The sequence below is a fragment of the Gavia stellata genome, chromosome 1 (assembly GCF_030936135.1).
Source record: "Gavia stellata isolate bGavSte3 chromosome 1, bGavSte3.hap2, whole genome shotgun sequence".
NCBI classification, from domain to species: domain Eukaryota; kingdom Metazoa; phylum Chordata; class Aves; order Gaviiformes; family Gaviidae; genus Gavia; species Gavia stellata.
In genome coordinates, this window is record NC_082594.1 from 93,963,545 (window position 1) to 93,990,025 (window position 26,481).

The 26,481-nt window shown below is 39.1% G+C and overlaps 1 protein-coding gene across 1 annotated transcript in view; it reads left to right on the top strand.

Moving 5' to 3' along the window:
• Nucleotides 1-26,481, top strand: part of SYTL5 (synaptotagmin like 5) — a 61,492-nt gene that overhangs the window by 14,899 nt on the left and 20,112 nt on the right. Inside the window, exons 2-8 of the mRNA XM_059822735.1 lie at nt 1,930-2,145; nt 12,458-12,573; nt 13,990-14,122; nt 16,037-16,162; nt 20,554-20,710; nt 22,301-22,430; nt 24,270-24,376. Coding sequence (XP_059678718.1) covers nt 1,930-2,145; nt 12,458-12,573; nt 13,990-14,122; nt 16,037-16,162; nt 20,554-20,710; nt 22,301-22,430; nt 24,270-24,376 — 985 coding nt within the window. The remainder of the gene's footprint in view (nt 1-1,929; nt 2,146-12,457; nt 12,574-13,989; nt 14,123-16,036; nt 16,163-20,553; nt 20,711-22,300; nt 22,431-24,269; nt 24,377-26,481) is intronic.

Here is a 26,481-nt window from a genome sequence, read left to right on the forward strand (position 1 = left end):
TGGGGGTGGGGAGTCAGGAAAGAGCCTGGAGGGAGCAGGGAACCTGTAGGTTGTTTATTGAAAAGGTTGAGATGGATGAGAGGATAGGAGGAGCCTGTAGGTTGAGTGGATGAAGCTTCAGGTGAGAAGTGTTGAGAGGACATAACAATTCTGACCACATACGAGACTACATGAGCAGTTAAGGCTAGTGATTATCCCTTCCATTCAGCAATTGTGAGACCACATCTGGAATACAGTTTCTAGTTTGGGGCTCCCCAGAACAGGAGGGGCATTGACATACTGGAACATGTTCAATGGAGGGCCATCAAGATGATTAGAGGGCTGGAGCACATGACGTGGAAGGAGAGGCGGAGAGAACTGGGTTTGCTTAGCCTTCAGAAGAGAAGGCAAAGGTGAGATGTGATTGCTGTCTTCAAGTCTTTAGTGTGATGGTATAGAAAAAAATGGAGTCAGATTCCTGTCAGAGGTACATCACAGTGAAAGGAGAAGAGGCAATGGGAACAAGCTGGAATCTGGGAGATTCTGGTTGGCTATTAGGAAGGTGCTTTTTTTTTTTTTTTTCCTTAGAAAAACATAAAGTTAGTCAGATTCTGGAACAGGTGCCCAGAGACATTGTAGACTCTTTACTCAAGATTCAGTTGGACAAAGCCTTGATCAACCCAGTCTGGTTGGCCCTGCTTTGGCTGCGAGTTTAGACTAGGTGACCTCCAATATTCCCTTCCAACCTAGATGGTTCTGTGGATCAGGGTGAGAGGAGTAAGAGCTAAAGGCTGTGGTGTGGGAGGGAAAGCTCTGGAGTTGAGCTCAGGAATCAAGGTACAAGGAGTGAGAGGTTTGGGTTTTGATGGGATCCTGCTTGAGTCCCTGGTTTGGGAAGATAGGCATGGAAAACTGCATCTCCTATCATCCTTCCTGACTCTTTCTCTTCAAATTCTTTTTTTTTTATGTTGGAAATATAGTAGTTACATCTCACTTACGGTTATTTTCTCATTAAGGACCAAACTTGTGCACCATTGAAATTGCAGCCTTCAAAATTAGGTCTTAAATGCAAATATTTTTATCCTGCAGAGTCTGTGGCAGAACTGGTAATCTGCAAGTCGTGTTATTTAAACTGACATTCTTTTTTTTTTTTAATTGTGGTATCACAGCATAACATCACTATCTATTTAGGTGTTTTGGTTTGTTTTTTTTTTTTTAGGCTTTGCCCAGGGAGGTGGTAGAGTCACCCTCCCTGGAGGTATTCAAGGAGCGTGTGGATGTGGCATTGTGGGATGTAGCTTGATGGACATGGTGCTGTGTGGTGTTGGGTGGGTTGTGGCTTGTTATTGTTGTTGTGTGGCGTGGGTTTTGTGGTTTTTTTTTTTTTTGTGGGTTTTTTGATGTTGTGTGTTTTTTATTTCTTTTTTTTTTTTTTTTTTTTTTCCCCCAGGTTGGACTCGATGATCTTACAGGTCTTTTCCAACCGTACTGATTCTGTGATTCTGTGAATAGCTGGTGCAGAATTGCATTCTACCCTGTCATAGTATTAAATGCACGCTAATTTCAGGAAAGGTTTTCTTCTTTTCCTTCTGTGGATGCACAGGATAGTCCCAGTTTTGAGCTGCTGTCAACTTGGGCTCAGCATGACTTGAATTATTGATGAGGGATAAGCAAAGATGGTTTACCAGTTGTTCAGAACTGCTTAGCTGTCTGCAGTTACTTATGCTGATCTACCACAAGATTTTCCTCTGGACTGCATGTCTGAGAGGTGTAGGGTAGATTTTTTCTTTGTCCTATGTGTGTCAAAAACACAACAAATACAAAAAAACATTTGTATTGTACTTATTTGTGTCTTGTAGGTTTTTGCGCTAAATCTTAATCTGTTAAAAAGTTCTTGCAGATCATTGAGTTGTATCTCTAAGTTAAAAGATTTTATTTTCTTACTTCTAGGAAACTGAAAAATGAGCTTCTGGAAGTGAGAAGGAAAGGTGGAAACCGTCATTGTCAACAGGACAACAGCAGGGTCTGTGTTCGCTGTCAAAAAAGCCTGGGCTTAATCTTTGACAGAGGAGACGTGTGCCAAACCTGCAAACTTCGAGTTTGCACTAAGTGTCGTGTCGTGGGAACTGATGGGCAGTGGAAGTGCTCAGTGTGTGCCAAAATTGCGTAAGTTGTGCAGCTTTCGTAAATACGTTTAGAGATTACCGCTGTGTAAGTAATTTTGTGCTGGTGTTACCGTTTTACATCCCCTTAGCACAAAAGCATATGCATAGCAAGTACACAAGGGAAAAGGCTTATCTGGTGGTTTTATTTGCTGCACTATTTTGCAGTATCTTTTTTTTCCAGTTTCAGGCCAGTTTCAACTAGCTTGCTTTCTAAAGAAAGCTGCAAGCATCACAGCTTAGTATCTGTGATTATGAAGATGTAAATGTAAGAATCAAGTAATTCAAAATTAACAAAACAGAATTAAGAACAAGTGAGGTCTGTATGTTCTGACTGACATGGTAGGTGGATTTGTAAGGAAAGAGATGTAAAAACTGCGAGTCCAAGCACTTCAATCCATGTTTCTATCCTTGCTTTTTTCTGTGTGTATATTAACTGAACATCTGCGTGAAGAGAGAGGGCTGTATTTATAACGTCTCTGTTAGTGAGCGTTCTAAAGTAAATTGTGCTATGGTGGGAGGTAAAGCAAAAGGGGATATCACATTTCTCACAGTTGGAATATTGAGCATGGGGAATGGAGGAGGAGGGTAGTCAATCACATTGCTGAAAAGCAGAGAATCAATATTCTAACACAGGATATCAAGTGAATAAACAAAAAGAGATGTTATGTGTTCAAAGTGTACTTGATGTATACTTGGAAGAATAATTCACTTGATCGGTATTGTAATATGGGCATCTGTAGCTTGACTCAGTAAGATAACCATGAAGGAAAGGAGAAATGTATTGGGCAACAAAACTCAGTTATGTATCCTGATGTAAGAACCAGATGGTGTAAGAAAAAGACATGATAAAATAATCATGTTAAAGGGGAAAAGAATCAGAGTAATTTCAGAGGGTTTTTCTTTTTACAGACCATCAAACTAATAAGATCAGGAGGATAAGGCTTTTTGTAAATTGTATCACAGAGTGAACCCAAAGTGCTAGGTATGTCAGACTTTGGCTACCTAGACAGTTAGTGAAAAATTAATACAGCAGGACATGGAGTTTAGGGTTTGTGTCTTCTAAGTTTAGCTTTAGAAGGTTAACATCTGTTTTTAGCTAGCTGTCTAAACCTTCTCTGCAGCCAGTGGGGCACATCCAGAGGACAATGTCTTACCTCTTAAAATGAAACATGTTCAAGTGCTTGATTTTGTGAAATGTTTTTACATTGGTAGGGGCCTGGCTGAGCTCCTTATAGTTTGCTTCAGTCAGTTCCTGACATGATTCTCAGTGCTCTGACTTTCAGAAATGATGGGGTGAAGGTGAGATGACAGGGTGGAGAATGGCAAAAACAATACTAGTCTTTAAAAATGAAGAAAGGAAGAACAAGGGTTTTGTTGACCCTGTCAAGTTACCTTTAATTTCTCTAAAAATACTGAAACAAACGATTGCTGTGCTGTTTGAAAGCTGAGAGGAGATGACAGGACGATGAGTAAGAGCTGGCTCAAGAACAAATAATGTCAAAACCAATTTAATTTCCTCCTTTGATAGTGTGACAGACCTCGTGAATAGAGGAGGATCTGTTGATGTCTTATAACTTGACTTAAGTGAACCTTTTGATACTTTCTCTCGTGCCTTTCTAATAAGCTGATAAATAAGGGGAGCTACGCCCTGGAATAAATTCTGTCAGTGTGATTGCAGACCTGCCTGGAAAATTATAAAGCTCCATTCTCAGAGTAGTTATGGACATTTTGCTGTCAAAAAAAAAAAAAAAAAAAAAAAAGGCAGTAGTATAGAGCGGAATATCTCCTGGCTTTTTACTGTTAAGTATTTTAGTCAAGGACTTTGACAATGCAGCAGATGAGTTTGTCAGTTACATCTGCAGGTGACATAAAACTGAGAAGTGCTGCAGGCATGCTGAAGGACAGGATTAGGATTCATAGTGATGCTTACAATTTAAGAGAAGTGGTTTGAAGGAAAAGCAAGTGGTGGCTCCCTACAGGCATGTGGAAGTACTACATTTGGGTAAAAATGCAGCTGCAGAAACATAGAATGAGGATAAAAACAGCTTATGCAGCTGTTCCTTAGGAAAGGATCTGGGTATTGTTCTGAATTAAAAGCTGAATGTGAATCAACAGTATTTTCCACTGTAGAAAAATCCAGCATCACACAGGGGTGTACAAGCAGAATTATGGCCTATAAAATACATGTCTCAATCCTGTTTTATGTAGAGTACCTGCCCAGTTTTGTGTAGCACACTTCTTGTTGGCCAACGGGAGAAAGTTCAGCAGAAAATGATGATCGCAAGCCTAGCACACGGTATGTCCAGAGTCATGAAAGGAGTCAGAAGTGTTTGGCCTAGGCAAGAGGAAACTGAAAATAACTGCGTTCTAAATCTACAAAAGGCAGCTGCATTGAGCAGGCATACAGGCTGTTCTACGTACTCACTTTGGATGAGAAAAGTAATATGATACTTAAATTGCAGTGAACAGATTTCGGTTGGGTGGCATGAATATTGATATAACTTGGAGAGGTTGCAGAATCTTGCTTTTAAAACAGGTTGGATAAGCCTCTCTCAGGAATAATGACATCAGTAAAGATGGTCCTGTTTTGGGGCTGAAAGATGGATGAGGTAACTTCTCAAAACATATGCCACCTCTACCTGTGATTGTGCTGCAATTCTGTATGCAAAGGAGTGGTCTTAGCAGTCATTTTGAAGATTAATTCTGGTTGAAGCCTGCCTTTAAGTTATTACAAACCATGATGTAATTTGCTCGCAAAGTGCTGAACTTTGCAAGTGCTAACGTTTTGTTGTTGTTGGGTATCTTTATTAAATTGAAATATCTCTCTGTCCTTTTTTTTTTTTGTTCATATGCAGTGTTTTTGCAAGACTATAGTGACAGTTAATGATCTGTAAAATGCCTTTTACACTGCTGGGAGTACACAAAGAGATTATCTTCTGTGTGGGCAGTGTAGAGATGAAAGTTTGGGATAGGTGTTTCAGTTAAATCATTGTGCATAGTTCTAGTTTAAATTCTTTCAGTTCTGCTTTCCTCTCCCTCACTTAAGTGAGAAATGCAGGGAAAAAATCAGGATTTTAGGCTTTTTGAATTACATTTGAAGGAGGAGCTGATTAAGTTAGTGCAAATAGGGCCTTTGGCAAGATTAAAAGGCAGAAGGCAAGGAAAAGAAAATAGGAACCCAGTCTTAAGAGACAGTTATGCTGTGTGAGTAGCAAACAAAAGGCAGGAGGAGGGGAAAAACTTCTAGCTCTGTAGCATTGATTTGCATACAGTATTAGTGTCTGTCAAATTGAATTGTTTCACCATGCTAGTGGCTTTGCAAAAAGTGTTAGGAAACTTTTTTTCTTTTTGCCCCTGTCTTTTTCTTTCAGCAACCTTGATGAATGAGACTGGGGTAATGTCGATACCTGTATAGACTCTAGCACCTGCTGTGCTCTTCTGTTAGCAGAGCCAGGTTATACTGTTGTTATAATGTATATGTATGTTGCCATACATACTGTGAGACTGTTAAAAGGCAGGGAGAAGGATTCGTGAACTCTTTCCAGTTTTGGTGCTACACTAGTTCTTTGCTGTTCTGCCAAAATTGTCATCAAGAATGTCTATTAAATGCTGCTTAAGGTGATGGTGATAGTAGTAACCTATACAAGTCCTGTTACATAGTCGTCAGTTATACCTGCAGGAATATGTTCAGAAGCAAGTTTTTGAGAACTGTTGGAAAGCCTCCTCTATTACATCTGGTGTCAGTGAAGAAGGTATGATACTGGGTGTTGAGTGTGTTCGTTCAAAGAGAGGGTGACAATTACTATAGAAATTACTGCAGAAATCCCTTGCATTACACAGATAATCCAAAATGGTTGCTGAACAAAGAATGTCTTGTGGCAATAAAAGAAAATGTAGGTAATATCAGCCAGCTTCTGCTTGTTGCTTCATTTAATACATTTTGACTTTTCCTTCCTTCTGAGCTTCTTGAGTCCTGCCTATTCACTTATAGCACAGGAGTTTGGGATACCTGTAGTACAGCAAAAGGACATTCTGTCACATAGCCTGGGATCAAACGTTATCATTGCTTTAACGTTTATGATGGGCTTACGTCCAGCTGTGAAAAAAATAAAACAAAAGATGGTGGCAAACTGCAAGTATGCTGACTTTGACTTGAGGATCAGGTAGTTTCAAGATGCTCATTTTTTTAAGGATATGGTAAAACACAGTATTATTTTCTGAACAAATTTAAAAAAATTACATAGTAGCATGATGGTAGCTGTAGGGGTGAGATACCAGTTTGTTTAATAATACAATCTCTCTGTTCATCTGTCAACCAGAACATCTTCCTCTGGCAACAAGTGAATCTGACTTCTCTCCTCCAAAATAATCTTTAAAGCGTTTCATCTGCCATTTCTCCAAAGTCAGACTTGCCTGAAAAACAGCTTATGGTGATGAGGAAGCTCATTACAACACATTAACTACATTCTAAAAAACTTTCACAAAGAGATTTAGTGGATTTGAGGAAAGACATTTGAATGTGAACAGTGAGAGATGTCTGTCAGTATTTTTAAGTATAAAAACCTGAGGTTTATATATAAATTGTCTTACAATTTACAGTTAGTGAAAAAGGATATTCCCCCTGAATGTCCATGAAGAGAAAATTACTGTTTTTTTTCACCCCATGGGAGTTATTACCAGCTGGAATATAAAGTTGCAAGATAAAGCATTTGAAGGTCAAGAAGGGTGAGAGCTAAGTCTTCTGCCAAATTTTTAGTTCTGCAGTTACTGAGGGCAGAGAACAAGGTGTCTTTATTTATGTGACTGTCTGTTTGATGGTCACATTGTTGTAGTATTTAGTGAGATAAATCAAGCCTGTATGTAGCGATGCACTTGAGGAAAGACGAAGCTTTCTGCTCCGTTCCCTGCATACAAGGAACTGAGGTCATCAGGAGTTTTCAAAGATAGGTGCTAAAAGAGAAACTTTCTATTAAGGTCACTTTTTCCCTGCATCTTCTTAAAATGTGATCAGTTTGTGTTATAAATTTGGCATCTAAAATGATCAATAGGTGGAAGGAAATCAAGTTCTTCAAGCAGTCTGCTGGCAAGCTGATTTTGCATCCTGATGCTATCTGTATTTCTCATTACGAATGTGTCTAGATATCTGCGAACAATGCCTTTATTTTGATTGACTTCTTCAGCAAGATAAAATGCCTAAGTGGCCCAAGTTATTACAGCAGAACAAAGCAGTAATGGGAAATTTATCTTCATCTTTGAAATAATTATGTTTTCTTAAAGTGTCATGAAAATTCATCAGTATCTTAGTAACATTTATTCCCATGAGGAGCCTAAAAATAGAGGCATTTCAAATGTTTTAATATGCAAATGCTTTTCAGATTTCTTATAATTTCTTTTTTTTTAGCCACTTCTAAGCAAGTTTGCCTTCTTTTAATAGGGTCAAAAATTTCAATTTAATAGCCTCACAGCATATTAAGAATTACTCTGGAATTACTCTGGAAAATACTTTGTGGAATTGAACACATACAAAGATGAGTGTGTATTTTGGTATGTTCATGTATAGGCTGCATTTTATCCAGCCATTGGTCTTGCCATTTTTTCCAGATTTTACTCCCAAGGAGGAAGTCAAATAACTTGAGGAACAGGAGAGGAAAAGGAAGCCAGACTAAATCTCTCTGCCTACTGTGGATGTGGGTTAGACTGGATGATCAAATGGATAGTGAAACTGTTTTACCAATGTGGGGTTTTTTTTGCCCAAAGAAATTAAATTATTAAAAGTAACAACTGGGACTTTCCATCTTTAAATTGAATTTTTATAATTGGGCATTTAACCAGGAAGTATCTTGCAAAAATAAGAGTGGAAAATAACAAGCTGAGGTTTTGGCAGGGATAAGCCACAGGTTATGTTCCATTTTTAAACTAAGCAATGCGTTAGTGAAGTTAATCCATTTAGTAGAAGATCGTAGAGGGAGAAGAAGCATGGAACCGTAGCATACTCCCTCTCACATGATGATGTGAGTAGGTAGATCAGTAATTAATGTATAAGGACTTTAGCAGATACCTAAAATATTTGGTACTAAACCAAGCTACTTGGATGTTGATTTTTCTTTAAAATTTTCCTAGCCATTTTGAGTATAGGAAAATGTAATCATGCAAAAATTGCTGCTATTACAATTTATAACACTGTTTTCCTTCTTTAAAGCTACTGACTTCAGCATCTGTTGCACACCTTGGAAGGCCAGTCTAAACACTGTTTTGGTAGAACACATACATATTTTTCACTTTGTATGCTACGTGCTAACTGAGAAATGAAAGTAAAGAAGATGCGTGCACATACCATGATTCACAGTCAGTATGGACCTTGGACCGATTTTAAAAACAACAAAAATCAAACCTGCAAGCACTGATTTGATGTACCATTGAGTAAATGCCCTTGTTTCTTTTCCCACTGAAACAATTATTTAGATGGGAAGGGTTCGTTTAAGTCCTGTATCAGAAATAGAAGAAAGATGCACTATCTCAGTAGGAAAGACAGTCTCCCTTTGTCATAATTATAAATGCATGAAAATAAAATTATTATAAGACTGTTTAGGTCTCGCTCCTCAATTTTTGATTCAGATTGTCAAATGCAATTATGAAATTCAAACTTCAAGTCAGAGACTTAGGAAATCATTTAATCTGAATTAATTTCTATTTATGTGTAGAACAAAAATTGTTTTAATAGGTACTCCTGACATGTATGAATGATTAAGATAACAAGAACACTAGTCTCTCTGTGAATTGTTCAGTATATGCAAAAAATATATCCAGTATCCAATATTAGTGCACTAGAAATTCAAAGCTGCAAAGCTCTTAAGGTTTTTCCCTTTATTTCATTAGAATGTGATGTTTTCGTAGAGGTGATCTGTTGGATAAGGACATTTTTGCAAAAGAGGACTGCCAGCTGAAGTCAGGATCCCAAGACTGACAGTAACATTGATGATAATAAGGATGAAAGTCTGAAGTGGAGGTTGAGGCTTCTAGACTTGTTTCATGCAACGCTCGCAATGGCTGGCTATTGATTGCTTTTGGTTTTTCCATTTCGCTGTGGATAACAGGATTGGCTAGAGAGATGAAGCACTTGACTAAAGCAAGGCAGTACTCCCTTTATTTGCTGTGTTTCTTGCCTCAGTTGAGGGAGTTGTCTGTGTTTTACTTCAGATCTGGTTCTCTTGGTGAAGTCAGAGCAGAAGGGGTGTGGACCTCCTCAAAGTAGCCCTGCCAAGGAGATGGCACCTCAATTTAAAATGTGGATATCACTACTGCTTGATAAGATCAGCCCGATGAAGAAGATGGGCAATTCAGTTTACCATCGTTAGCTGAACTGGCACACAGTTCAGCTCCATCGGTGTAGCGGCTGTCACACACCCTTGCCCACTCAGGCAAGAAAAAGAGATTGTTTGCACCCTCCTCTTTCCTTGGGGGCCCAGTTTGTGTTTGCCAGAGCATGCAGTGATGACCCCGAACTTCCTTGGCTAAGCAAGAGGGCACCAGCTACGTAATTAGGGGCTATTTAATGGTGGCAAGTTACAGCCTGCAGAGAGAGATTAGTAAGAGAAGTAGATTTCTTATTTATCCTTTGCGAGAAGATACAGGGATCAGCTGTTGTTGCCCAAGTAGACTAACCTATCTCTTCCCTGCACAGCTTTATGCAGCTGTGAGGAAGATGAATGTGGGGTCAGTAGTCACTATTACAAGGGGATGGCAAGCGGAAGAGAAAGTCCTGCTCCACAGTACTCCTTCCTCGCTCTCAGCCTGGTGCCAGCCCTTCCCATCTTGCTGGTTGCTTTGCTCCCAGAGGGAGGAGCAGGAGAGGTTGTTCAGAGGGCATAGGATGGAGTGGGGACGGAGAGAGGAAGACGGATGGTGAGCTCTAGGGGTGTGGGTGACCCATACCACAGTGGAGTGGAGGAGAAGAGGAAGGCCCTCTCCCAGGGATGGATGCTGGGAGACGACCTGCTCCCTCCACCAACAGCACCGCCACTGATCTTTCCTTGCACAGTCCAGCAGCCCTCCATCCTCTTCCTTCCCAGCCTCCTCCCACGGCTGTCCAACCATCCTTCCCTTGGCTGCAGCTCCTTTGATCTCTCCAGCCCCCATCACCCTCCTCGAGCCCTTCGTCACGCTGCTGCAGCGTTGAATCTCCATACCAGATTGTAAGACTAATACACGGTAAAACAAGCAGACACGCTGGTCTTAGCCACCATTCCACCCAGGCTGAGGTCTCCTGGGTGCTTGTGAGGCAGGAGGTTTTCTTTCCCTCATCAGTGTTCACATCTGGCCAGAAAATGTAGAAGATGGCTCTCCGGAGACCCTGTGGCAGAGGGCTGCCCCTCCGTGAACCACAGCAGCCCAGGCAGGTGGCACTATTCGGCATTGGGTGTGGGAATAATTACAAGTTTTTGCTTGTAAAAGCCTGTAGCTTTGTGTGGGGCAGCCTCCCACGCTGCTGAAACCCTGGGCGTAGGTCACGCTTTCTCCTTCAGATTGCCCCGAGCTTGGAGAAGGGTGAAGGTGCTTCTCTGGATAATGGGGTGGGGAGTGCCCTGTCTGACCTTGATCAAGTTAAGCATTGCTGGTAAGATATTAGGGATGAATAAAATCTCTATCCAAGGAGAAAATGGCACTTGTGGAGTTTTATGGTCAAACCTGGGAGTAACTGAGGAAAAAACATGAATGAACCATGTAATTCATACTGCAATGTGATATGTCATTTATATTGCAATGGAATATGATGGCATAGTCAAAGGTTTGAAAGGTTTATGGTTTGATATAAAGCATTAAACTTGCTGTAAATCTTGGTATGAAAATAACTGCACAGAGAAGTGTGTGCTGTAAAAAAATTGTGAAAATACACATTCAGAGAAAAGCTGTTTTTCATAGTAGCCAGACCATGCATTGTTTCTAATGCAATTAATTCTTCCCAGTGTTTGTGTCTAACAAAAGTTATTTAAAAATTCTGAGTGGAAATGTAGAGATTTTATTTAATGCCTTGCATAATGGCTGACTGATTATGATAATGAATTATAGGGGGTTTTGTCACTAGGAGTCTGCAACAACAAGATAAGGCAATAATCTTCTATTTCTATGCTTGTGGGCACATTTTGGAGTCTGATTTTTTTCTTTTTTTTTTAATGACTCATGCAAAGGTGCATGATTCATTAATAGGTTAGGAAAAACTGATGATGTTAGGGTCTCTTTACCCAATGGCAGGATCCTGTTCTGTAATTTTTAGTATTTTCCCAAGTAAGACTCTCGATTCAGGCATGACTCAAAAGTAATTTAATAGCAAAGATATTGATCAGTGCTCTAAATCCATTTGTAGTAATTTTCATGCCCAAGAGACTAGATGATTTCTTTTCTCGTATAGGTTTGAAAGTAAGTTTTCTTACTGACCATAAAGCAAGCAGGAACACATCTGGAGCTAAATCAGTTTTTAGTATTTTTTTTTAGTTTATTTGCTTCTTATTTGAGTATTCATGATTCGTAGCTTTTTGCCATCAAGTGTATGCAGTGAGGCAGTAGAAATGGTAATGCTTTACCATAATGAAACTAATTCAGGCAAAGGCTAACAATCAGCATAAAAATATACCTATGGAAAACAGCAATGCCAGTACAGGATTTCTTTGTTGCTAGTATAGGAAAGAGAATCTGAAACCAGAAAAAGTAGAACAGTAGCAAAGAAAAAAGTTCATTGCTCTGAACCTACAACACATAGTTAATTCATAACAGCACCGTCATGTCAAGAAACTACATGTAGTGGCAGCATATGAAACTTAGAGATGCAAAATATACAGGTTGCTGCAAGCCTATATATATAACCAGGTCCATGAACTGCTGACTTGGCTGGCAAGAGCTTTTAGTGGGTTTTTTTTCTCCCACCATCCACTGTTGTTGTTTCTACATCTCTTGTCATTTTGGAGGTACTGAAAACTGTGAGGCTGAGTAGTTCACTATTTAAAGGACTAGGGAGATAGTATGTTACATGTTTTCTACGGAAAGCTGGTAAAAGTGGTTGAAACACTTTTTTGCCAAGTAAATTTCCATGTACTGAAAACTACTTTTCATTCACGAAGCAAGATGATGCTGTTTTGCGACTACACGTCCTACTATCCCAAGCTTTGCAATCAATCTTTTTATTTTGATCTGTGCAAATATTGTCCAGAGTTTGTGAGCATGACGGTTGAATGATGACCTAAAGGCTTAAGCAGTAGCTTTGGTTGGCCAAGTTTGTTAATGTACATGTGTCTGTGGCTTTTTTCATTTCTCCCATATAGACAGCTACGGATAGTGACAGGAGAATGGTTTTTTGAAGAAAGAGCAAAGCGTTTCAAACAATCAAATCTTCTTGGAACTGATGTTGTGAGACAGTCTATCCTACGTAAATTCCCAGGTAGGGGCCGCCAGATAGAGATTTGCTTGTGCTTAAGACGTTTAGACCTTGTTTCCAGAGTGTTTGACTTGTCTTGTATTTTATTCTTCACTGTTGAAGGTGTAAGTATAATCAGTATTTTAATCTTAATTTCCTATTTGGGTATTACTATGCAGTGATTTGTAAATTATTAACTTACAGGAAAGGTAAGGTATAGACAAATGAAGAAGTATCTCTATGGAGGTAGAGAGCTGCTCAAAATCTCACTGTCCGAATAGGCAGACGGTATTATTCAGCTGCAAAGCCAGCACAGAGGCTCTAAAAGTTCATTCTCAGTTCCTGCCGGGAAATTTGGCTGCATGCAGAGATCTAAACCAAGCCATTTTTTTTTTTTACTTTGGCTCTCTTATTTGTGATGGCAGCGTGTAAAAAATATTCCGTTTTTCTTTTCCAACTCTGAATAAGAAAGATAAATGTTAACTCCTGTGCTGTATGCTGGAGCATGGGCTACCTCCAGACTACTTGGTACTTCTCAGTTCTCACTTGACTTTCCTTTTGCCCAGATATCTCCAATAAATTGCACCTGCACTTTTAGGTACAGTAAACAGTCTGGCCCTCTTGACCAAGCACAGCAAGCGTACCATGTCTGTGAACTGCTGTGGTACCTTGCATGGTACCACAGGACCACTGGTTTAAGAAACAGGAGTTTTTCCTGAACGCTGATGCTTCTGTCATCATGTGACTACTTCACTCTGCACACAGAAGCTGTTATGTAGGTAGTCTGATTTCAGATGTAGCTTTTATCACTTTCAGTAGGAAGGTGATGGGTATGGGCAGTTTGTAGGGAGAGGGACTGGTTTACTGCCTTTGGAAAAATGCCTGGTGCAAATATACTGCTTGACAAAATGCTGGTCTTTCCAATGTCACTGTGCTTCAGAAGCTGTCAAACTGGCTAGTATCTAACATTCTTTGGGTTTTGATATCATGCAGCCTGTCAAATTGTGTATTTTGTGATTTGTTACTTTGTTATTTGATAGATATATTAAAAATACATTTAAGCCATTTTTCCCACACCTTGCTCCTGGTCGAACAAACGTTTTAATTAGGAAAACATTCTTTCATTTAACACAGAAAATACTGTACATTGCAAAATTATATTTCAGGTCCTTTGGTTATTAAATGTTGTCAGTGATAAATTCAGAAGCATAGTTCAAGACGAGTTGATAATTAGAAACATTTCAAGCTACTTAAAGTTTTATTTTCTTTTATTAAAAGGAAAAGCCAAAGAACTCCCTAAGGTTTTTTTGCATGATATTTTATCATATGGTTTTATTTAATATTTAAAAATGAGAACTCTATTTTTGTAGTTTGTTTGACATGTGCTGCCTTTTTTGTGCAAACATTCACTTTTTTTTTTTCTTTCCCCCTCCGCTGAAGATGTGGTTTCCAGTAAGGATGAAGGAAGACCGTTTAAAGATCAACCCCAAGAGAATGAAGAAAAAAGGCCAGATGTATCGGTCTCCTCCACAACTGGGCATAAATCAGTCTTCAGTGGACCTAGAAAGATAGGGTAAAGCCTTTTATTTTGGAAACTGATAAAACAAATAACATCTGCATATGGTTAGATGGTTTTTCTTCAGCATTCCACATCAGCCTCAAACTTCCCAGGGTTAGAAACAGCCTTCGTTTAAAAGCATAGTTACTATAATTAGACTGCAGTTTCCTAGGAAATGCAGCAGTAATTACTCTTCAGCTATAAAGCTAGCAGAAAAAAAGGCAATTTTTACTCCTGGATCTTTTTTTTTTATTTATACTCGGAAGTAACAGAGTGTCCCTAAAGGCACGTTTGCTGAAGAAACAAATGCAAAAAATAGTATTTGGAGGGCCTGCTTTTTATCTATACTGGTTGGTTCTGCTTGCAAGTCAAGTTTTTCTTTAGCTTCCAGCTGTGCAAATGCAGTCTAACAGTCAAGCAGTGCACCTTTTGTGTGTGTGTGACAGTGAATAAACAGTTTTTTTTTTTTGCTGGTCATCATGCAGTCTCAGTGATGTGTGTAACCCCAATTGGGCTATGCCCTTAGATGAGCGCTCGCTTACTCTCAGGGCACATGGACAGATGCATTGACTATACAGTTGCACGAGTGGTGTCTGGATGGAACTTGAGGCTATTGGGTGAATGGGAAGAAAAATCAGATGAACGTTCATATCATGGCTGGAGCTCCATGGGCTGGTAGTTGGAAAACTTTGGTTTTGTTGGAAGAAAGAACACATTTTACTATGGATCCTAAATACAGGGTAGGTAGACAGCTTTTTTACTTCTGAGGAGAGCTGAGTATGGAATTACTTGTTCCAGTGATTCCAGAAATTAACATGAGTGAATTATTTCTCTTTAATTTTGGGAAAAGGAGCATCAGAATACCTCTGGCTTCTCAAATTAAGGTGAATAAAGAACGAGCTTATGGAATCTGCTATAATAGGACCTAGACGTTGCTCTAAATCGTGCTAATTGGTAGCTATAGTAAGAGTGCATTAAAGTTTACTTTTCTAATCCCCTTTTCATTTAAATCCTTTATGCGAGTCTATTAGTCATATTCTCCTATGAGAAACAATTATTTTTTATAATTGTCTGTTGTTTATTTTAGTGGTGTTCAGCTTTTTTCAGTTTGTAGCCTGAAAAGTTTTCTGGTGGTGACAGTCCCCATGAAGGAAATTCAATCCTACAGGAATTAGGCTTGCTTTTCCTAGTATATTTTGTGGCCTCTCTAAGAAGTAGTTCATTATTCCTCCTCTATTCCTTTCTCCTTCTTCCTCCCTCAGGTTCTACACTCATATTTCTCATGAGTGGATTTGTTATAGCAAAGCCATTTTGGGGCCAAGTCCTACTGACACTTAGTGTCATGGGGTAACTTCACAGTCTATTGTTGTTTATAAGTCTATGAAGAATAATATTACTTTTCAAAACTTTATGTAATTTCTTTCATTTCTGTCTTATTAGGCCACATGTTGCAGGGTAAGGGGATGATATGTTTTCAGAAAATAGCATGTTTGGGGCATTGATGCATATAATTGCAGAAATTGCAAATAAATCTTCAGGAGAAAATACATATAGTGTATTTTTCTAGGGGAAAATACACATACTTGGTCAAAAATACTTTGCTGTGTATAAATTGTGAAAAAATAGAGAGAGGGATTTTCACAAAAGACACATCTAGTTCAAACCTTGAAGTGGCCATGCTGAGTTGGAGGGGTGTTTTTATGTTTTGTGTCTTAAAAAGCAGTTTATAGCAACTATGATGCTTTTTTTTGTTCATAGGAATCAGTTTGATAACCAGATTTGGTGCTCTATTGACCCTTACATCTGGAGTTGTCCGTGGTCAGACAGATGAAATTAATAGACACGCACCTCACAGTATTCCAGTCAGGCTGCTGTTGCTTGGGAAAAACCTTACAACTTTTAAAATCTTTTATTCCCTGTTTTCATCAGGAAAGTAATTAGGGCGGTTACCAAAGGAGAAATTGCAAATGCAAAAGATGAAGGTGAAAGGAACACAGGTTCAGAAGCTGAAACCCAAAGTCTGCGCAGTGGCAAGTCAACGCCTTGCTCTGAGAGGTGAGCAGCAGAAATCTGGTACAGTTTATGCCAGGATTGACCTAGGGGTGTGTGCCAGTCCTCTGTGTTGCATTGTGTCTTTGAATGCTCAGCATTAATACTATCTGAGAAGCAGAACTTATGTTTAAAAAAAAAAAAAGAAAGAAAAAACGTAAAAATTATCTCCATACAGCTTCCTTTTCTCTCCTTGTGTTCGGCTGGTGATTGCTGTCAGTATGTTGCTTTTTATTTTCTGGCTTTTAATTGATGATCTGTGTTCATGTTACGGAACTGAGGCCCTTTGTTGTAAAGTTTTTCTTTGGTAATGACATGTTAATTGATTATAATTTATATTTTCTTCTTCAAAGGCTCTGATTGCACTTCTCTTTCCATGATTATTGTCCCAGTTATTTCTAATAGAATTCCATTTATCATTCTTTGGGCATAAGAGATGTCTGTTATTGCCTCTGTTGATAGCATTATAAAATGCCAGGTGCAACATTCCTCTCATGACCCATCACCAAAATGAAGCCAAAAAATAGTTCATTATCTTCTTGTTCAGTTGGATAGTCTATACTGGATGTAGACCCACATTCTTTGCTCAGGTGCACATACCTAGAAATTTTACAATCTGGATTGAAAAATAATAATAATTTGCTGTAAGATCCAATAGAAATTTCTAGCTCTAAAACAGTGTTCCTGGGAGACTCCAAATAGCTATGCAGGAACACATGCTATCAGGTAAAAGGAACATAATGAAATTTAATTCACCCATAGATGAGCCTTCTTGTTTAAGCAAGAACAAGCTTCCCTTTGTTACCTACAATTCAAAAACCCAATTGCTGGATGTTCTGCAACATGCCTGAAGTTGATGGTGACAATCTTCTTGAAAGCTCATAATCTGATTATTTTTTTTCACTGGATGCATGCAGCACTTACTAGCCAAATCAGCTTTAAAGCTAGTTTTCTTCTTTAATCCATACACAGTTCATTAAACTGATTAGGCCTTCTGTATCTAACCAGATGCATACCTGGCTTGTATGGGACCAGAAGTAGTATTTTTGCTGGTTTTCTGGATTTGTTTTGCTTTTCATTGAATAGAGTAGAGGTGAGTGAAGGATCTAAGAGACAAAAACTCAGGAATCTGGTGTCTGTGCTGCTTAACGCTGAGGTTATGCAATATTAAGTAACTTTAAGAGTTTACCAGAATAAGGACAAAAGGATGCTTGTGAGAGATCTGTGCAGCAGTTTTGATGTGCCAGACTGCAAGAAAGTTATCAAGTAGGTAACCATAAATGCAGCAAAATAATTTTGTTTGGGGTGGTAGAATTCAGCACCTGATAAGCTCTGTGTACAGACTTAGAAGGATAGAGTGAAGTACTCTATAAAAATAGCCTTTATGTTTGATTGCCTTGCTTGACTTTCACATAAAGCATCAATTTCTAGCTTTCACCCAGAGCCAGGGTGCAGGATTTATTAAATCAGGGGTATTATGGCAACCTCCTTCTCTACCCATCATCTCATCCTCACCTGGCAAAATCGGTGTCCTTTGTCAAAGTACATAGTAATCCAGCTGTGTTGCCAGGACATGCTTTTGGGTAGGGGGGCTGAATTCTTTTGCTGTCTATGGAAGTTGTGGCACTTTCTCAATGTTAGTTTGTGGAAGAATTGAGGAGCAGCTCATATTTCTCAGTAGAGGGATGAAAATTCCTGTCTTGTACATGCATGGCTAGATACTTTAGATATTTGAGGATGCTTGCTTTAGTTCATCTATTGTTAATTTATAGAACTGAGTAGTAATTACTAAAAATACCCAACGGTTCCCAGGCTACCCTCTGTAACTGGTTTGAGTTTCAAATTAAAAGAATATAACATCATGTGACGCTGTAGCTGTCCTAGATTTTCCTGCATATTTCTGATTTTTGTAATTGCCCTCTTCTTTCTAGCTGCATTGCCAAAATTGGCAGTATTTCACCTACCAGCAGGGAAACGGAGAGATAATTTTTATTCTTTCTTACCGTTTTGGTTTAAGAGAAGATGTACTGAGCTAGGAGCAGGGAGTCCCAGGCCATGAGTTCATTTCTTCAACTGGTTTATTTCTACTCCAGCAAAATTGTTTACTGATTTTGCAGCTGAATGAACTGGGAGGCTGCATCGGGATACTTCTAGGAGAAATAGTATAGGAATTTTGGGCTTATCTACTCAGGCACACTACCTCATCATACTGAGGTCTTGTCTACCACGTGGAAATGCCTGGCATAGTCAACTTATAACATCATTTTTTCTTTTGTTGTCTACTTAATATGTGTATAAAATGTGTTGAACCTCTCTCTAATAGCAGACTGAAATAAGGGCAAAGTACGGGAGAGGTCTGTTTAGCAGGTTTGATGTGCAGGGGTGTTCAGCCTGACTGATGACTCCTTCAGAACTCCTTGTAACATTTTCAAATCTTTTATCCCAGCCCACTATTACTTCTGAACACTTCTTTTGATTTACGTTAGTTTACACAGTGAGGAAAAAAAATCTGTAACAACAATTTTTGTAACAGAAAGGCACAACAGTCCATCAAAAGTGGTGTGACATGCAGAGGTTTTCAACATGTTGGCTACTTGCCACACGCTGGCAGGTTTAGAAATTAAGGTGTATGCATCTAAGTCCAACAGCTTTGATAAAATACAGATGACAGCCAGTAACCTTGATTTTTCTGACTTTGCAGCACCAAAGATGCACCTTTATGTGAACAGATAGGACTAAAATTCAACCCAAGGATATTTAGTAGGATTTGTTGATCACTAGCTCATCAAATTAAAAAGTAGCAGTGCATGTATATGAAGCGCACATGCCTAAGGGCATGTTTCTTATGCGTTATCTACGGTTGTCAATATATGAAATTGGATAGTAATTGTTTAAAAGGTCACCATATGCTCACTAAAAGACAAAAACATGGTTGCACAACGTTTGTAGATAGTCCTGGTGTTTGGGATATTCTTCTGTATTCCTTCTTTTCAGTCACTCCACCAATGTGGATTCAGAGCCCGCGCTCACTGCTTAATATATTGGTGAGACAGGAGCTGTTGTGTTCCAGAGTATTTTTCCTCAGTTCAGCAGTACTTCTAATAAAAATTTCCATTGTGGTACAGAAGATTTTTTTTTTATGCAGTTGCTGTAAACATGGTATGACAGGCTAAACCAAGTGAAGATGAAATTCAGATGTTGTCCTGCACAATGAAGATGCCTGCAGATCTGAAATATTTCTTAAGCAAGCTTATTTTGGCTGAAAATGTACTGAAAGTTCAAAAAATTTTCTCCGGTAAATTTGCACTACTATTGTCCTCTGATGCTGTATTTTCCATATGGAAAAGGCTGCAATTCCTGCATCAATTCCTATTTACCAGTAATTTTTCTAAAGCATTAAGTAGGAGTGTATGCAGCACTGTTACTGTCCTGCAAGACTTTTTGAGATTTCTCTAAATTGTGAAGAAAAATGAAAAAGTTTGAGCTGGTGTTTGTGGAGAAAGAAGAGTAGATCAGCCAAGAACTTGTATTTTTACTGCAAATCAAATTTCAAATGAAAATAAAACTTTATTGGAAATGTGTTGAAATACATTTTAAAACAACTTTCATTGTTTCAGGTGGTCAAAAAAGTGCAACAGCTTACCCTTACTAACCCTCAATGTTCACATGAACTAGTCGATATTTTCTAATAGGAAATGTCCCATGGAAAAATTTCTGCTTGTTGTGGTATTAGACAGCAATTGGGTTCTGGTGTGCTGATCACAGATTTTTTTTTTTTTTGTTTGTCACTTTTACTAACACAAAACTTGGGAAAAAGACTTGTCTAGCTTTCCAAGCTGGTTGAAAGAATCGACCAGTTTGGGTCAAGAGTCATTGCAATATAAATAGGACAGTGAGCAAGTTGCTGTTTTTTTGGAGAGGACAGAGATCAGATAGCCAAGGATTTTAGACTTTCTGGAGATAGTGCTGGCATTAACATCACCTGCAGAAGTGGCCAGAACTGTCACGTCACCATAGTTTTCCTTTAAACCAAGGAGCAGCCTGGTAGGAAGTGTTACATGAGTTGTCGTGCCTGCTGTTGGGATGTGAATGCAGCGCGCAATGAACATGGACGAGTGCAGCTTCTACAGCCTGGACGAGAGCTGCGCATTTGGGCTATTCGCAGTTCTGGTAGAAGTGCTGAAAACAGGTTTATGTATAAAGTAATTGTAATTCACCCTTGTCTGTGTTTTTTCTTTCCAGGTGACCATTTCCTTGCAGTGGATCACACAGTCCATCCAGGGCGATGTTATTCTAGTAAATTGTTACCATGGCAGTTTTCTTGGAATGGTTTGCTAAATGGGTTGCCTTGGTTTGCTCGGAGCAATAACGCTTTAATGCTCTTCTCTCCATCCCAGAGGGAGCACTCTTTCACTGAACAGCAGCAATGCAGAGGCCACTGCAGGCCATCTGAAAGGGGCTGTGGGTCCTGTGAACAGAAGCAATGTTTCCATGCCTTCCCTCCCCAGGTCTCTGGCACTGAGCACGCGCAGCATGACCACAGATTATAGCAGGGTAAGTACAGTGATGTAGAGCTGACACTAAATACAGCTGACTCCAAACGAGATGACTTGGCTGGTTATCAGCCCTGTTAGATCCATTTGTAGCCCAGAAAGGACAAGCCTGACAGAGAAGACTTTCTTTCTTCCTTAATTCTGCTGGGACCAGTAAATATCTCTGCTAGAACAGGATTTGTCATGCTCTGTCAGTGATGTTTTTGGGTTGGCAGACATTTTTCTTATGTCTAATCGCTGTCAATGTCCAGCATTACATAATGAGTTACCGAGTCTGAAGTGGGAAGCACAAGGGATGGGAGTTTTGGCACTTCAGGGTCTTGAGTAAATGCTGTGAACTAAGCACGTGCCTTTCCAGCATACAGAGTTCAGCATGCTCCCACTAACTTCTAAGGGAAATGTTGCAAGCTCAGCACTTGCAGAAAATCAGGCCATACTGATTTTAGTTTTTTCTGCATTTGGATACTGGACTCTGCATGAATTATGGCATAACATAAAATGTGTGCTAGACACTTTATCCAAATGAAAGGTGGGATTCCTCTTACCTGCTGTTAGTCCTCTCAGGATGTAGGTGGCCACGTCTGAGCTAGCCACCTTGGCTGTTCTGTAATAAGCAGAAGGATGTGGCTCATCTGGCCAGAAGCAGACACTCTCTTCGTTCCCAGACAGCCTGCCTGTTTGTCAGGCATCTCCTCCTGGCTGCGCACTGAGATGCCCATCCTGAATTTGTTTCAGTCACCCCTCTTAAGAAATCAGGATTGTACTAGCAAGTTATTCTAAGTTGCCATGACTTAAGTGCACAAGGAAAGTGAAATTTATAGTCAGAGCTAATGCCTTTTACCAATAATGTTTGGAAAAAAATAGGTGAGCATTCGAGATCAGAGGCCTATGGAAAGCATCAGGTTTTTTCTAACTTCCAAATACTTGGTCTAATATATTGTCTGTCCTAATAAAAAAATAAGTTAGTATATATGAAGGGAAGTTTTGGGAACTGTAAATAAATTAATAGTTGTTTTATTATATTCTTGTTAGAACACAGACTGCCTTGATTTCAAGTGCATTAGATCTGGTTGAAAAAGGCCAATCCGTTTAATTTAGATGGAGTTACATCGTTAGCGGTTCCTTTACAGGAAGGCAAAAAGCCATAATGAAATCAAGCATATTGGCTTTATTTGAGGGGTTATACTGGCATAATTTAATTAGTTTTACCCTGACTGAAATCATTATGCTGGTATGAAAACAATAGATTTTTATCTTTTCTTTCTTTCTTTTTTTTTTAAATTTCCAAGCTAAGTGACCTTTTAATAGATTTGGGTGTTTCACTTCCCTCCTCTCACTCCTGATGCGTTGCTCTGATTCTTCATCTGTGAACTCAGAATGTATGCATGAATCGCATCTTTGTGCAATTTTTTTTGCATGATGGGTGCTAAGCAAAGCAGATTAGATTGTAATCTAAATATATTCAGTAATAGACTGGATGCTAAAGGAGCTTTGGAGTTCTGGGAGCTAATAGAAATGATGCTTTTGTAGACTGATAGTGAATAAGCTTGCTTTTTGTGTTTATGGGATGTGCATTTTTCTTATTGAGCAGGACACTGGCTTAGAAAATGGCATGATTATTCCAGCAAGTGAAAGTGTACCTGAAGATTTAGTAAAGAAGCACTGGAGGAAAGCATCTGGAACACCTTCCATTGCAGTTTCTAGGGTATCGTTGTCATCAGGCAAGTATCAAGTCTTTTCCTTCTTTCTGCCAGCCTTTATCATCAGAGAATTATTCCTATTCTTGTGACTCTGCTCCTTTTGCTTTTAAAGCACGTTGAAAGATCAGATGTAAGTTTCATAAAATTGTTCATATTCATTCTGAAAATTCTTCCCTTTTACTAACCAAGTTTATACCACTTCACAAGTTTTAGATTTGAAAAAATGGTAATCCTAACCCCAGTAATGTTGGCACAATGTTAATATTAGGTAAATCACATGCTCTTAGAATTGTTACAAGATTTCATTCATAGTTGCAGATTGTTAAATCATTCTCTGTGTGGTCAACTGTATAAAATACTACCTATCTGCAATCTGTATAAAATAGTACCGTGCTGCTGCTGTTACATGTCACACCCACTTTGCCCAGAAGCAAATGTGGGAAACAAAGAGCTGTCAGAGAACAAATCCCTTACAGACTTCCTGTCATTTCATTTTTATAGGTCATGCACTGATTCAGCTGTAATTTACCTCATTTCATTGGAGGCTGTTAGGTAAATGAGGCTTGCGCAGGAAGGTGCTGTCAGAGCTGCTTTGCAACAGTGGGTGGAGATCCTCCTTCTTCTATCCGAAATAGGAGGGAGGCAGGAGCGCCCTGCACTCTTCTGCTTCTCCCAGGCACTCAGTCGGCTTCTCACAGGGCTAACAGAGTGGGTTCAGATTTACAGGTTTCTCTCTGAAACACAGCAGGGCTCACTTCATTTCAGCTGAATTTAGCCCAAAGCCGAAACCTAGTGGCATATCCCACAGAGCTAATCAAAGGACATAATGTTCTTCACCTTAGATTTTTCAACTTGAAAGCATCAGAATTTCTTTGAGAATATTGTACAGTGCAACTCCAGGCAGAGATGTTACAGACTGCTACTTCTTTATGAAGTGAAAATTCTCCTGTTTCTGCTACCTTATAAAATAAAGGTTTTTCTAGCAGTAAAGAACGGGCCTCATGCTACCAAAGCAGATGGATGCTGAGCAAAATTGCAGGCAACCTGGGAACGGGCCTCAGGCTCTTCATTGTCTCCTTGTTGGAGGATCTCAAAGGACATTAAGCTCAGGAGAGTGACTTTTCTTGTCACATCAGCTATAGCCCAAGTAGAAGGTGAACAGTTAAAAACTTTCCAGAATCCTACCTGCAAGACCTAAAAGTGTTATCTTCCCCCTCTTTCTTTCTCAATATATCAAACAGTCTCATGAAAGATTCATATGGGGAGGACTAGGCAAATCTTTCTCCAAGACATCTAACATGTCTCATGCCCATAGAGTGGGTGAGACACCTGTAGGACTGAAAGAAACTTGTGCAGGTCTGGAGACTTGTTCATTTTCTCCTCCTTTCTGCACAGGAACACCAGTAATGGCAGAAGTAGTTTCTATGTCCATCTGTATCCCTTCTTGCTTAATTCTGAAGCAGACGCTGCAGGGAGTTTGGTGGTGGTGGGAGATGTGATAATCACTGTGAACACTTGGACTGCAAGTTTTGCAATATTCCAGGCTGGTAGGCCTACCAGAGAAAGTCAAAAGCTTGATCTATACTATCATCCACCGGAGACAATTACAGCAGATAAATACTGCAGAGGGAAAAGTATTGGCCAGAAGGCTGAACAACAGCATCAGAAAGCATATTTTTCCATTTATTGTATTGATGTTCCATTGTTGTAGAGTTTGTGACAGATACCTAAAAAACTGTTTTGATGTTTTTTCTTCAAAAACAATTGGGTTTGAGACAACACTTATTAAAGTGTGGAAGATGAAATGGAATAATTTTTGTACGAAATACAGCAAACATTTTAATTGTTTTTATTTTCCAGATCGTAGCCGATCTGAGATAGATTTGAGTGAATCTTTCTCTGAAGGAAATGAGGATACTCTGAGCATAAGAAGCAAATCTGTACCTAGTGCCTTAGATCAGGAACTGGTGAGTTAATGTTTATCTGGTAGAAATCCTCTTTGTTCAGACTTATGAAATCAGCACTGTATATGTATCTATATAAAATATAAGTAATACAGAATATTGTTTCAGGGATATTTAATAACAGCTTCATCTTCTGAGTATGTTGGCTATAGAATGTTTTCAATGAATAGTCATGCTTACAGTTTGTTACTGATATGCTGTTTTTTGAGTTTACAGGTAGAAGAAATCTGGCCTGAAAATAAATTTCAGGCATTATATTGCACGTGCTCCAAAGTTCTGTTAATTCATACTTTCTTAGATTTTCATTTTGATGCTGAGAAATACTATACTTTAAAGACTTTAACCTTTGTCTAGTTTTGATTTTCCCCTTATATATTTTTTAGCAAATGAAGCCCCAATTTTCTGTTCTGCCACTGTTGCTTGCCTCTTCTTCCTGTTCACTGTTTTCTCCCATAAATCTCCATGCCTTTTTCTGTGTCTTCTATAGGCTGCTTTTCCTGAAGTGATTCACAGCTTCTCTCTCCTTTTATGCACATATCCAAGATACGCAAGTTGCAGATGTGCATCAATGCCATAAAAGAATTTCCAAGTTTGTTAAATATGCATGAGGAGGGGAAAAAAAAAAGGAGAGTTATTTAAATAGTTCTTCATCTAATCATAGTTTGTTCTGAAGTTTCCAAATGTGTGCTTGCAGCTTAAAAAAAACTATAACCCTCTGCGTTATGGTTTATGCATTTTGTCTATTGTCATAGTCCTTCCCTACCATCTGCTCTTCTCAGAAAAGCATTGGCCATGGGACATGTCTCCCCTTCTTGTATTATTTGATACTTGTGGCTTGGTGGAAAACAGCATGTTGGGATTCCCATCCGTTTCTTGGATTGTAAGCACTCAGAGACTTTGCCTGCAGCATTGCTTTGTTTGGGTTAATCTTTAAGGAAATAAAACAAGTCCTTCCTGTGTGTCAGATTTCTGTGGAAGAAAAACTTCAAGAATAAGTGGTTTATTTTTTAATTGTAGCAAAGAAAAAGGATGTGTTATTGATTACGAAGTTGGAAAAGATTGCAGAAGAAAAGCATAAAACAAGAAAATACAAGCTTTAAATATCTTTATATTAGTTTCCTGCTCTAGTTGTACATGGTGCAGTAGTTATCACCTAGAAATTTCTCTGGGGCAGGTGCCAGAGATGCCAAGTCCAGAGTGGTTTTCTGTTCTTTGATTTTTTTTTTTTTTTTTTTTGCCTTCCTCATATTCAGAGCTTTTTTTCCTTTTTTTTTCCTCCTCCTTTTCTTGCTGACTCTGAATGACATTTTAGATTGCACCTCAGTAGCTCTCTAGCTTCTTTGCTAACATAGGGGACCTCCCTTGTGGCATAACCTTGATTTAGTTGCTCTGGGGTCTTTGAGAGTGCTAATTCCCCTTTAAACTTCATTCATAACAGGGTTCATAGATCTCTGATTCTACCCATGTCCTCACTTGCTCCGTCTTATGAAATCAATTGACTGCATCCATCAGCTTTAGTGTTACTGTGTTTTTTAGGATAGTCTGACTCAGAGGAGTCCCTCAGAGTCTTGCCCTGTATTCATTATGTATGCAGTCTTTTGAGATGAAGGTTGTATTCCTGCTGGAGGTTAGCTTCTTTGGTGCTCCATATAAGAGGCAAAAAGAAAGATAACTGATGAAAATAACAGCAGCTTCTGCAGCCTGCTAAAAGTTATACCTTCTTTTCTCTTGGCCAGCTGGTGGAGCCAGCTGAGGTCCTTCATTCTCTTATTTCTGGGTGATGAGAGCTGACCGCAGTGGTGTGGGAAAGGGTAGAAAAAGGCTTTTAGCCACTTTGCTCCCAGTTTTATCAGGAAAGCCCATTACACATACAGAGACATCAGCTGGAAAATTGAACGGGTATTTCGCTTCTCTAACTTAACGTTGCTCTTGATAGTGAAAAGGGACAACCCCAGAATGCCGCACACTGTAGTATGTATTTATCAAGGAGTATAGGGAACCAGTTAAATTTGGTGTTGTGTTCAAGTGTGAGCACCTTATCTAGAGAGGTGTGTGTTGAATTCCTGACCAAGTAGTGTTCATTACATGCTCTGCTGCTTTATTAGAAG